We start from the raw sequence: 13,506 nt of genomic DNA, 5'->3' as shown, positions 1-13,506 counted from the left end.
ACACACACACACACACACACACACACACACACGTGTTTCTAAGAAAAATAAAAAACTATTATTAGTGTGTCTACAAGAAGAGGAAACAAAAAAACTGAATAAACCTCTTCCCCATTCTTTAAATTGAGCCTTGAATACAGCTGCTCTTTCTGAAAGCCTGAACAAAGGAGTGAGGAAACATTTACAGTGAGTCTTCATGCTTCCAGTCTTTTTAAAAGACGTAGTAAAATATGAAGTGCTAGACTGCCAGTTGGACTAACTTACTGAAGGCTTATCACAATGAGCTGACCACAGAGCTAAATGGAAGGTAAGAATATTAATGGACATTAAATCAACAGGAATGTGAATGTTACGTCCCCAGGCTAGTCTAGGGGTTAGGAGGGACTAACATAAAGGTAAATAGTGAAGGAGGAGCCAAGATGACAGTTTAAAAGGTTTATTTCTTGCTAGAAATTCTAGTTCAGTTCTAGTTCAGACTGAAGATTAACTTCAGGGAGAGCCAAGGCCAACATAACAAACAAAACATCCCTGATATGAAAAGTTAGGAACTTACCTAACTCCAAAGAAAACAAAATATACAACCTATAACCATAACCTACCTAACAACACATAAACAGGAGAAAATAGGGAATCACAACAAAAGGCAACTCTCCCCTACAGGCAGTCTGAACATGGAAACACAAAAAAAGCACATACAAGTCAAAAAGGCACGCATGCCTGCACAAGTATGGCAATCAAAATGGCCAAAGGGCCCAGAAACACAGCTCCACAAGCATTATATAGTACTCTGCTGATTGGCAATTAGGCGGATTCTGTGAGCAGCAACGAATCAGGACAGAGGAGGTGGAGCCTAGACAGAGCATACGGCATTAGTTCAGAGAAGAAAACCAACATCCTCATGGGGGATGTCACAGTGAAGAAAGCTTCACAGAGCTTCAGTGAGATCTGAGTGGTCATCAGAAAGAAAGAAAGAAAAACCTACTATAAGAACTCCATAAGAAATGAGTTGTTGTTATGGCAGAAAATGTCAGTTGTGTTTTGTCAATACATAATGATACGTAATTCTAGATACCTGGTAAAATAACAAAACTAAAATAACAGTAAACTTTTCAGTTTACGTTTTGAGTTCTTAAGTTATTCCTTTATCATGTTGAGTAATTGGATTATCTTTTGGTTGCCTTTAGTTTAGTTTATTTATGTCTCACTTAGGTCTTCTGTGTTAGTCTGTCATGTTTCTTGTCTTCTTGTCTATGTTGTGAAGTTGTATTGTCATGACTGCTTTCCATTCTGTTTCCTGTTTTATTTTGAAGGTCTGTGTCCCATGTCAGTGTAGTCAGCTTTGCTTCCTTTGTCTCGTTATGTCAGATTAGTGTCAGCTGTTTCCCCATGTGTTTCCACTTCCCCCTAATCACCCTTGTGTGTATTTGGTCTGTGTGTTTCTGTTCATTCTTTGTCAGGTCGTCTGTTGTTCACATCATGTTCTCTACGCCATGTTTCTGAGGTTCATGTCCAGGTTTTCATGTTGTTTTTTTTAGTTCACCCAGTTTAGGTTAATGTTAGTTTTTTTTCAATTTGCCTTGCCCTTTCTTTATACCTTTTTTTTTTTTTTTTTACCAGCCTCATTAAAACTGCTCGCTTTTTGTTAATACCCACATTTTGGTTCCATGTTTCTTTTGTGTCTGCATTTTGGGTCCTCTTTCCAAATTCCTACAGTCTGCTTCTGCATACTATGACAGCAGTTTTCCTCAAGCATCGACACCCTTGCTGTGAATATTATCATTACCACTATAGACCTTGTTGATGCTACAGGATCTGCATGCGCAGAAAAACTAATACATAATTACATAAACAAATAACGTGACATTTCTTCTCATTGTGTTTATTTTTTCATGTTCCAATGTAGGGTTTAAGTGTTTCAGAGTGATCACAAGAAAGGAAGTGAAAACCTTGACAATAAATAAATGTTTCTACTATGTAGAAAGTAGTAAAAATAATATAAAAACATTAAATGAGAAGTTGAGTTCAAACTTTTGACCGTTAGTGTATATCTATGTGGTGACTTGTTGATTTTAAATCATTTAACATGCATCTGTTAATCCTACAAGTTCAGCTGCTTGAGTTGAATAGTAAGTAAGTAAAATTTATTTATATAGCACTTTTTAAGACAAGAAACTATAACAAAGTGCTTCACATGAAAATGTAAAAGCATATCAAACACAAACAATACAACAATATAAAAGGTACAAAAGCAGATCAAATAAAACAACATATTAAGTAAGTAAGTAAGTAAGTAAAATTTATTTATATAGCACATTTCACAGATAAAAATCACAAAGTGCTTTACAATAAGATCAGACATACAAGTTAAAATTAATTAAAAGCCCGTTTGTATAAAAATGTCTTCAGCTGCTTTTTAAAGGAGTCAGTAGAGTCTCGACAGCGTAAAGACAACGGCAGAGAGTTCCACAGCCTAGGTGCCAGTGCCTGAAAAGCCCGATCCCCACGTGTTTTAAACCTAGTACGTGGGACCACCAGTAGCCTCTGACTTGAAGACCTAAGTGCTCGGGATGAAGCATGAGGTTTCAGCAGGTCAGAGATATACTGGGGAGCTTCACCGTGCAGAGCTCTAAAAGTTACAACTAAAATTTTAAAATGAACCCTAAAATTTACAGGCAACCAATGAAGAGAAGCCAAAACTGGAGTAATGTGTGACCTCTTGTTTGTACCAGTTAAAAGTCTTGCCGCTGCATTCTGTACAGACTGAAGGCGATCCAGAGCTGATTTGTTGAGACACGTAAAAAGACCGTTACAATAATCCAAACGAGAAGAGATAAAAGCATGAATAATCATCTCAAGTTCTGCCTTTGACACCAGTAGTCTGAGTTTTGAAATGTTTCTTCGATGATAAAAACAGTTCCGGACAAGTTGTTTAGAGTGTTTCTCAAGAGACATTGAACTGTCAAATATAACACCTAAGTTTCTGAGACTTGACTGAAATGAAGGGTCTAAAAAACTGATATGCTGCCTAATTTCTGAGAGCATGTGATCAGGTGCAATAATCAAAGTTTCTGTTTTATCTGCATTTAACTGAAGGAAATTGTCATTTAACCATTGTTTGATTTCTGACAGACAATTATTTAAACAAGACAATTTATACAACTCAGAAGCTTTGAAAGAACAGTACAACTGAATGTCATCAGCATAGAGATGATAAGAAATATTATTGTAACGTCTGATAATGTGGCCTAGAGGGAGTATATACAGCAAAAAGAGAATAGGACCTAAAACAGATCCTTGAGGTACCCCAGAAGGCAGAACTGATGTTTCCGACAGCACATGATTTATACAGACAGTAAAGGATCTCTCAGATAGATACGACATAAACCATTTTAAAACAACACCAGTAATCCCAAACAAGTCTTTCAGCCTATTTATCATGATGCTGTGATCAACAGTATCAAAAGCAGAGCTGAGATCCAACATAACCAGAACAGTGTACTCTCCAGAGTCTGCTGCCATCAGAATGTCACTAGACACTTTAAGCAAAGCGGTTTCAGTGGAGTGCAATTTGCGGAAACCAGACTGGAAAATGTCCAGAACATTGTTCTTTTCCAAAAAGTTGTTAAGTTGTTCTGCAACTGTTTTTTCCAAGATCTTTGACACCAATGGTAATTTTGATATTGGCCTGTAACTGCTTGGAAGAGATGGGTCCAAATGTGGTTTCTTTAATATTGGTTCAACAATAGCTTGTTTAAAATAGCTGGGAACTGAGCCAGTATAAAGAGAAGTATTAATTATTTCCAGAATACAGGGGCCAATAGAATCAAACACACTAATGAAAAATGATGGAGGAAGTACATCAAGGTGGCTTGAAGTCAGTTTCATTCGACCAAGCAGAGCACTGATGTCCTGTAAGGTAGCAGGAGTAAAAGAGGACCAGGTATCAGAGGTAAGCAATGTGTCAGTGTGATACTGAGAGGATGATGGAGAAATATTAGACCTGACAGCAGCGACCTTATTAACAAAATAGTTTAAAAAGTCATTACAATCAGATTTAGTATAGACTGGTACATGAGGAATATCAGGAGAGACAATGTTTTTAATTGTATCAAACAATACTCTGGGATTTTTCTTTTTTGAAGCTATTAGATTAGCAAAATATTCCGTTCTGGCATTTTTTATCATGTCGTTAAGTGAGAAAATTGATTCCTTGAGATGTACCCTATGGACCTCAAGCTTGGAAGCCTTCCATAAACGTTCTAATTTGCGACAATATCTCCTAAAATTTCGAATACTTTCATTTATCCAAGGACAGAAATTTGAAGAATGGACAACATTTAGTTTCAGAGGTGCCACCGTATCTAAAATAGAGTTACATTGATTGTTAAAAGACAAAATAAGTGAATCCATATCATTTTGAGCCATGCGAGGGACAAACATGGCAGAAAACCTTCTAGCAGCATCCTGGTTTATAATCCGCCTTTGGATCATCAATTTAGGAGGTGAAGGATCCACGTAAAATGACAAATTAAAGAATATACAACTATGGTCACTCACATGGACATCTTCCACACATACATCATGTATATTTAAACCCAGGGAGAAAACAAGATCAAGAGTGTGGCCCTTTGTATGTGTGGGGCCAGAAACATGCTGCTTAAAGTTAAAAGACTCAGTGATAGTGATGAGCTCAGCAGCAGTGTTACAGGAAGCGTCATCAATATGAAGGTTTAAGTCTCCCAATATTACAACCTTCTCCAGTTTAATGATCGATGTCAGAAGGTCGTTAAATTCAGTTAGAAAGACCCCAGCAGGTCCAGGAGGTCGATAGATTAAAATACAGTAAAAGGTTTTCAGAGAACCGACCTTCATCATCTGTGACTCAAATGAAGAAAAGAAGTCCGAGGTCACCAGTTTGCATAGGAGTCTGTCCTGGTAAACAGCAGGAAGTCCTCCACCACGTCCTAAAAGACGCGGAGTTCCAATGACAGAACAGCCAGACGGGCAGATTTCATTCAAGTGGACATAATTAGTGATGTGACGTTCTGTATCGAGGCTTCGAAGCTTGTGTCGAGTAATTGAGGGGGCGTTTCCGCGATGCGCGTATCGAGGCTTGCTTCATTTATGGGAGGAGCTGAAAATGATGACGTCCGAAGCCTCGCTGCCCGGCTGTACCACGTGACTGGTTCATGAAGTGGTTCGAACTTTGCCGCGAGATATGACAGCGATATAAACCCCTCAGACTTCATTCAAAAATGTGGGTGTTTGATGGAGAGTTGCGGTTAGTGAGAGTTTGGAGACAGTTTGGAGGTTTATGAGAGTGAGGAGAGAAAGTCAGGAGAGAATGGAGCTGGCTAAGAAGAGGAGGATGTCCTCCCCTGTGTGGGAACATTTTGATCTTATTCCTCCCAACAAGGTATGTAAATCTCTACAGAAGATGTATTTTCATAATACTGATGGTGCAATACAATTTATGTTAAGCTTTCTTTACTTTTGTACAAGGTGAAGTGTTTGCTATGTGCCAGGGAGCTGGGATATAACAACAACACCTCATCCATGCTTAGGCACTACAGAGCTTTGCATGAGAATAAGGGGAACACCGATTGTGGAGCAAGACCAGGTGAGCCATCAAATGCAATGATAATATAGCAAGAAGTAATGTTACTAAATGATATAACAATATTATACAACTGTTATAAGTTACGTGTGTGATATTTATATTTGTGCTTTGTCTTTATTGTCTTTCCTCAGAACAATCTCAAATAGATGAAGACCTGGTTAGTATGGTGATTGAGGACTCCCAGCCATTTAGCATTGTGGAGGATAAAGGATTTAAAAGATTTGTTAAATCATTAAATCCTAGCTATGTTCTCCCCACTAAAAAGGTCATAAAAGCAGTGAAAATTTAGTTTTTACAGAATAAAATGTGAACAGGCAGTGTGTAGCTGTCCATACCTCAACGTTACAAAAGCACAACTACTGTCCACACCCCAACCACACCTCACCTCACAGTAAATGATCATTTCCATTTTAAGCATTTCCAAATAATCATTTTCCATACTGCCAGTATAAATATACACAGTATACTGCATCACTACAATATAGATGTTTTACACACTCCTTTTGTTGTTGACATTTACAGGCTGTGTGCAAAAGGCCACACTCTTCAAATTCATGCCAACTAATATTTTTACATCCAGTAGGTGTCCTACTAGAGCAAATGAAGCTTCAAGAAGCTTTGTGCTGGGGTGAACCAATTGGATGAAAAGCTTCAGTGCTTCATGAAGCTTCATCTGCCCATCACTAGACATAATCCTTATTTTGCTGCCACGTCTCAGTCAGACACATAAAATCTAGAGACTCTTTAATAAAAAGATCATTTAGAATAAATGATTTGTTCGTTATAGAGCGAACGTTAAGCAGGGCGAACCGAATTGATGACGGTTTATCTGCGGAAACCACAGCTGACTGCAGCGGTACTTGAATTAAACACCTGTGCAAACCCGTGGACCTGCCGGGGAGGGCGGCGACTCCAGAGTTGGGAAAAACCTTGATCGATGAGCAGACGTAGCTGTCACCAGCAAAACGGAAAATGGATGACGGACACAGAGTGAGCAAACTGCTTTCGAGCCATGGGGCTCGGGTCCCAGGCGGCGGCGTAACATCCCCAGCAAACGACAGGAGAGGAACTGGTCGCAGGCACCGAGAGTCACCCCACAGCCAAGCAGCTAGCCTCCGGTACCTTCTCCGTTTCACCTGGACGCCGGCCCTCGTTCCCCTTTTTCGTCTCTTGAGGGTGGAAATGCCGCGGGTTGTGCACAGTAGCACGCAGTCAGGTGCGGAACACTCCAGAGGAGGAGGAAAAGTTTTTCTGTAGCTGTCACAGTAGATCTCCATTGAGTCTTTGATGTTTAACAGTGTATCCCGATCATAAATTAAAGCAGCAGAAGAAACGTCAGAATACAAAAGAGCAAAAAGTATATTGCAAACGACAAGTGACGACAGTGAAAAACTACACTGTCTCCTCCAACGAGCTGTAGCAGCAGCGGCAAAGCCAAACACAGGCGCCATTGCTGCCAAGGCATTACCCTATTACCCCAATGCCTGTGTTTTAAGCTGTTTTTTAAAAGAAGCCACAGAGCGGGGGAGGTAAATTGTTCCACAGCATTGGAGCTAGGGTTTGAAAAGCGCAATCCCCTTTCCTTTTTTAAACAGGTCCATGGAATAGATAGAAGACCACTATCAGTGGATCTAAGAATCCACTTTGTAGAGTAGGGTTGAAGAAGCTCATTGATATAGGTGGGGGCCTCACCTTACATAAATGTAAAAGTGAGGATTTTAAACTTATATCTGTACCAAACTGGAAGCCAGTGCAAGGATTTTAACATGGGAGTGATATGGGAGAAGTTATTACTGTATTAAATCTTGCTGCAGCTTTTTGACTGCTTGGAGGGGATTTAAGGAAGCCTTAGACAGACAGGAAAAGAGTGCGTTACAATAGTCTAACCAGGAGGTGATGAAGGCGTGGACAAGCATCTCCAGTTCAGCTTTGGAGACAATAGACCTACGTTTGGCAATATTTCTTAAATGAAAGAAGCAGGAGCGGGTCACAGATTTAATATGAGCGTCAAAAGACAGATTGATAAAAGATTCAGTAAAAGGACTAGATGTTACAGTCCCTGATAATGCATTGCGCTCCACTCTTGAACTCAGAACCACCACAGGAAAAATTAAAAAAAAAAAAAAAAGGCATAAAATAACCCAGTCTGCCCCAGCCATGAAAATAAGCAGTATTTTTGTATTTGTATTTTTTATTTTTTTTTTTACAAAGATTAAGTGAAACCTTAACTGTTACTGGCATGTATGTGTTTCTTATTTTAAATTTTCCTAGAATTTGCACTCATAAGAACCATGGGAACCCTCAGAAACCTTGAACTGAAGCTGGAAACTGTAAAAAAACAAAAAAAACAACTCTCCTATAGGTAAGAATATGGAGCTCCTACACTGCAGCATTATATTAACCTTGAACTGTGTGACCATCAGTGTTGGGTAAGTTACTTTAAATTAGTAGCTTAGTTACTTCTATCAAAAGTAACTCAGTTACTTCAAGTTACTCGTTACTTTCAAAGTAACTAGTTACTAGGGAAAGTAACTTTGATTTTACTCAGAATTCTCTTGTTAATGTGTTTCTTCCATAACTTTGCCAGTCTTCTAGCTTGCTTACTTGCCACAAGTGCACTGTGCCACCTACCAATACAAAGGAAAAGATAATGTGCATATTTCCACAAGAGAAATCCCACGCCTGGACCGTCATTGACTGCTGCCATGATTCTAGCCTACGTCACAGCGTCATGTGCGCCTTTTACATCCAACACAAAAACTGCAGTCGTGGTGCTTTCGATTGTACTCAGAACTCTGAAATTCTGCCTTCTGAATAGGAAGATGTAGGCAACACCAGACTGCAGATGAACTGCATACAGAGCTGGACTGGGACAAAAAAATTGGCCCGGGGATTTTGACTAGAGACCGGCCCGCCATTATAGGAAAACTCATAAAGCATCAATCGTTTGTTGTAAGACTCAGACAATTATTTTTTAAAAGCGAGACATTTTAAATGAGAATAAGAAAGAAAAGTATTTCCTTGTGCCCACCTCTCCCTGTTAATGCCCTACCTGCCCCCCTGGCAAAACTTTGCTAGATCCGCCCCTGCACAGTTACCAGCTGTCAGCTACTTAGAAAAGGATCCTGGTGTTATTTGTCTCTCAGAAACAGTTCATAACTTCCCTTCAACTCATTCATGTCACCTAAAAGGTAAACCTGTTTCTCCATCACCTGTTCAGCTCTGATGATTCAGTAAGGACATCACCTGGTTTCATCTTCATGTTTCCCTCTCACCAGATAACCAAACCGATATCATGACCAGCAGCTTTTACAGCTGTGGCTCCAGCAAACATCAGCTGATACTAGAAATTAATATTAAATAAATTCTAACAACAGCTGATCAAGCTTAAACATGCTGCTGTTGTTTAACGCGACATCGGCTAGTTTCCTCTTTATGGCACAAAGTGGGCGATAAACAAACAAGAGAGAAAAGCCAATCAGCTGATCATTGATCAGTTTTCATGATTGAAGTAGAAACAGGAGAGGGAGGGGGGAGAATGAAAGAAGAAGAGGCAGCTGTGCAGCAAAGACACAGAATAACTCCAGCTTTGTGCCTTTTTCATTGTAGCTGAATTACGGGACAAACTGTTCCTTTTCACCTCAATACGAAACGCGTAATATTTTCTCTGAATACCAGACTGGACGGTTGTTAACTCTAATAACTTATGAACAAAATAAAGTTTAACATCATTAACTTCATAGCACCCACCCAGCTGTATAGAAACTCCGTCATGCTAGCTAGTACGCAGTACGGAAGAAGTCAGAATAACGAAAATAAACTCCACCTAAACTTGGTTTATATCTGACCCAGATAGACTGCAGGTCATAACTTCTTACCTGAAGTTCAGTTCACACTTGGACCGGCGGCTGCCTCGGGTCTCTTTTCCTTCTGCGTCCACTTTCCCTCATCCACCTGCTGGCCTCCACCACTTGCTAATGTTACTGAATCTGTGGAAGCTCCGCGATAGCCACCACACGAAGTAACAAGTAACGAGCCTATCTAATTCCCAGTAACGACTAACGCGTTCCTGATTTTGGCATAATAACTCGTTAGTCCCAACACTGGTGACCATCAGTGAAATTTAACCTTCTGAGACACAGCTATCATTATTATTGTTATTATTATTATTAAATGCACATTTTCACTCCTGTCTCCAACTCCTACAAATATGAACAGTAAATTCTTCTTTGCTGCATTCCCTCAAAGATGAGTCCTTTCTAAGATGTGAAGAAGGCTGGGAGCAACATAGGGAAACCTGCTATTATTTATCCACCAGGAAGTTGTCCTGGAGCAAGAGTAGAGACGATTGCAGAGCTGAAAGGGGGGACCTGGTTAAGATAGACAGCACGGAGGAGCAGGTATAAAACGTTGCTGTAATTTTAATCAAAATTTCCCTTTAGGAATTCCTGGTTGAAAAAATAAGATACAAAATGCTGGATTTGGAGGACAAGTTCTGGATCGGACTAACAGACTCAGCATCTTAGGGCACATGGTTGTGGACGGATGGCTCACTATGAATTCTGGGATAGGTTGGACCATGAAGGATATTTACCTCGCCTTGTTTCTTGTGTTTTGGTATCAGCCACAATAAAGGCTTGTTTTTGGTTTATTCAAGTTACTTTCCACGTTCCATTTTGTCAGCATTTAAATCCACTATTCACTCTTCACAAAATCAGCTTCAGCCTGGCTGTTAAAATATTTTGTCTTTTTTACTTCCTCACATGCATACCTAGACTGTAAAAACAAACAAACTGTACTGCCCTGCACACTGAAAACTAACAGCTAAGGAGGATCAAGTGACAGCAAGTGATCCTTACAGTGGCCTATGCAACAAGTTGTATGTGACACGGTTTTACAGCACTCTGAGAGTTTGGAGAAGGTGGCCAAACAAGACACCATAAGCAGATGTTCCAATTGGGACATATTATATAATCATGGGAGTTGAGCAGGTTGTGTGGCCAGTGTATTGTTGACATAAAGCTGATAAGTCAGCCTCTAAAACATCCTGAACAGCAGGTAACGTGGCGAGAGACAAGACCAAGCTACAGGTAAGAGTTTAGAACTGCTTCTTGCTTTCTGCTCAAATTAAAAGTCTACAGTGTAACGTTTTCCTTCTTCTAATCCAATCAGAATAACATGTGCTCTAAAATCCATTTGTGACCCTCTGATTTACTAAGATGGATCCAAACTCATAATTCCCAGATGAGTTAGATCATGCCGTAACTGTTTTATAATGTGAAAACAACATAAAACATTTTGCTTTGAAAAATTGTAATGATGGTCAGTGTAATCAGGTAAAGACCCAAAAACTGGATAAAAAATGAATTCATGAAGAATATTTTCAATTGTCTTCAATTTATCATTTAGATCTATTTAAACAGTTAAATTGTTTCCCATATTTTTTGCTCCCACTGTATGTTTTAATAATAATCTGATCACATTGTGTGGTGAATTAAGCCTTTTCATTTGTAGTATTTCACATGACTGAGTTCATTTTATTACCACATTGTGTTAAACATTTTCCTTAAATTAATCTGCTGCCTTTTTATTTTCCTACATAAAATATTCATTACAAATACTATATTAGACCCTGAACTGGTTAACGTTTTTTGTTGTTGTTGTTGTTGTATTTTTACATAGAGATTCTTGAGCTTTTCATCCTTTCATCAGTGTCGGTCACATTTATGGAAAAGACCCCATTCATAAAGTATGCAATAACACCAAAGTGAACAGAAACACAGTCCAAACAACACCAGCTGTTAGCACACTAATCTTTTTGCACACATTACCTTGAAACCTGAGGGCTCAGTCAGTGAATGATACTGTGAGCTTTTTGGCACCGACAGTGACGACATGTATGTGCACAAAGTATTGCAGCTTTTGTCCTCCAATACCAATCTGATGTTAGGTATTTGTGATTTTATATACTTTTTTGTTATGTTGACTGTAAAGGTTGTAAAGGTTGTAATGGTGGCTTACTTTGCTGTTTCCAAACTACTGGCTAGTGGAAGTGGATCACTCAGTTTTACTGTTACCAATAGATGCATTTAATTTTAAGAGTGGAGTCTACTGTGAAGTAGTTATGAGAGAAGTAAAGGAGAAGAGAGTTGACATGGTTATAAAATCTGTGCAGGGAGGCGGGTTTGAGTAAACAGGTGGGATAACAATACAATGTGCTTGATAAACCACTCAATGACCCTGGAGCACTGCATTAAAAACATACACAGTTGTTTAGTGAAAATGTCTGTACAGACTCAGGAACACCGTTCACTGCAATAGCCACAGAGAATATATATGTAGACAATGCTGAGGATTGCATAAATGTGTTCCATCTAATATAAAATAGACCCTCACAAGGCTGACTGTGTCGATCCAGGTATCCTGGTTAAAATGTAAATCTACTTTTCCTTCTCCACAGCCTCCAGCAAAGCCATGGACTCTAGTGTGCCCCTCGTCCTTTTGCTGCTCATGTGCAGTTCAATCATGGTCGAAGCCCAACTCAAGGTGTATAATCTGCGAGCGACTGATCTTCCCACCGTTGTCCTGTTAACCACAGATGCCTATGTCAAGTTGTCCTCTGGTTTTACTTCTCTGGGTAAAACATCTGTTCGCTACAATGACGCAAACCCCTGGTGGGAAGAGGAATTCTCCTATTTCAAAGCTAAGGAAAATGACACGCTGACCCTCAAGGTTTATGACTTGGACTTGGTCTTTGATGATTTGCTGGGAGTCTGCAAAAGGAAGCTCAAGGTGGGAACCTATCAGCATGACTGCTTCCTGACCAAAGGCGGGACTCTCCATTACACTTATACTCTTGGTTGAAACAATCAGTAGGCATGCAGAGATTTGTATGACATCTGATGTCCATAGGCAGCCTTCATTTACCACAGCTTAACAATGTAGACTGTTATAGTAGATCTGAAATCCATTTTCAGGGTTTTGATCACGCTCACATTAACCAAAAATATTAAACCTCTTAAAACCTGTAAAGTTTTTCTACTACACTTCAGTCCTTGTTGCCTTGTTTCACCAATTGAAATAAAGTTTCTTGCAATGAAAACATGAAAAAAATAAAAGAATGACTAAGCAAATATTCAGAGAATGTCTGACATGTATGATTTAATAAAAGACACATATTGAGAATATTGTGACTGACAAATAGATTTTTAAAGAGAAAAAATATTTATATCCATTTGAATTAAAAAGAAGTTATGTTGAAATTAATGTTTATATGAGAATAAGCCTATGGTTACTAGGATAAATTGAATGAAACATGAAGTGACTGTATGTTCGTATACATACATGGAATTAATAATAAGTCACTTTAAGAATGCCTGACCATCGGTTTGTGCCTTGAAGCTTAAGCAAACTTGTGCAACAGGGCAATGATCAAAAACACACCAACAAATCCACCTCTGAATGGTTAAAAAAACCTAATTCTGGAGTGAAACATCAAAGCCCCCAGTCCCCTCCTGGTTCACATTCCCCCTCTGAGGTTCCAGAAACTGGGACAATTCTTTTTGTCCTTTTTATGGCTTTATAAAAAGGGACAGTGAAGACTGACAGGAAAGTGGACATGCGGCAAAGGGCCACAGGTCAAGCTCAAACCCGGGCTGACTGCACTCAATCATGCACCTGGGGCTTAGCCCTAAAGGATAGTATGCATGTGGGATGGGGGCTCGGGGGTGGGTAGAAACGACTGAAAGATTTATTAGGCTGTGTTTTCAGTTTTGTTCAAAACAGAATAACTTCATATAGGAAAAATATATATCGCATATGCAGGACATCTTAAACTTTTTTTTTTAAATTAAGCAGCAAGGCAGAACAAAATCAGGGCTGTATCA

At 39.3% G+C, this 13,506-nt stretch overlaps 2 protein-coding genes across 3 annotated transcripts; both read left to right on the top strand.

The window, feature by feature from the left end:
* Nucleotides 1-5,038: 5,038 nt before the first annotated feature.
* Nucleotides 5,039-5,932, top strand: LOC146363375 (uncharacterized). The gene is made up of 3 exons (XM_084919707.1): nucleotides 5,039-5,416; nucleotides 5,503-5,620; nucleotides 5,752-5,932. Exons 1-3 carry the CDS (start codon nucleotides 5,315-5,317, stop codon nucleotides 5,907-5,909), a joined length of 378 nt encoding a protein of 125 aa, XP_084775833.1. The 5' UTR covers nucleotides 5,039-5,314; the 3' UTR covers nucleotides 5,910-5,932.
* Nucleotides 5,933-6,287: 355 nt separating this feature from the next.
* On the top strand, nucleotides 6,288-12,802 carry LOC146363374 (perforin-1-like). Of its 2 annotated transcripts, XM_084919705.1 has the most exons (3): nucleotides 6,288-6,836; nucleotides 7,892-7,982; nucleotides 12,081-12,802. In XM_084919705.1, exon 3 carries the CDS (start codon nucleotides 12,095-12,097, stop codon nucleotides 12,482-12,484), a length of 390 nt encoding a protein of 129 aa, XP_084775831.1. In that variant the 5' UTR covers nucleotides 6,288-6,836; nucleotides 7,892-7,982; nucleotides 12,081-12,094; the 3' UTR covers nucleotides 12,485-12,802. The 2 variants fall into 2 exon arrangements, with proteins under 2 accessions (XP_084775831.1, XP_084775832.1); XM_084919706.1 differs by lacking the exons at nucleotides 6,288-6,836; nucleotides 7,892-7,982 and adding an exon at nucleotides 8,070-10,710.
* Nucleotides 12,803-13,506: the final 704 nt, after the last annotated feature.

Source organism: Perissodus microlepis, chromosome 22 (genome assembly GCF_051167445.1).
Source record: "Perissodus microlepis isolate ML-2025 ecotype Zambia chromosome 22, ASM5116744v1, whole genome shotgun sequence".
In the NCBI taxonomy this organism is placed as follows: domain Eukaryota; kingdom Metazoa; phylum Chordata; class Actinopteri; order Cichliformes; family Cichlidae; genus Perissodus; species Perissodus microlepis.
The sequence above is the reverse complement of the archived record's forward strand: the minus strand, read 5'-3'. Positions and strand labels throughout refer to the sequence as shown.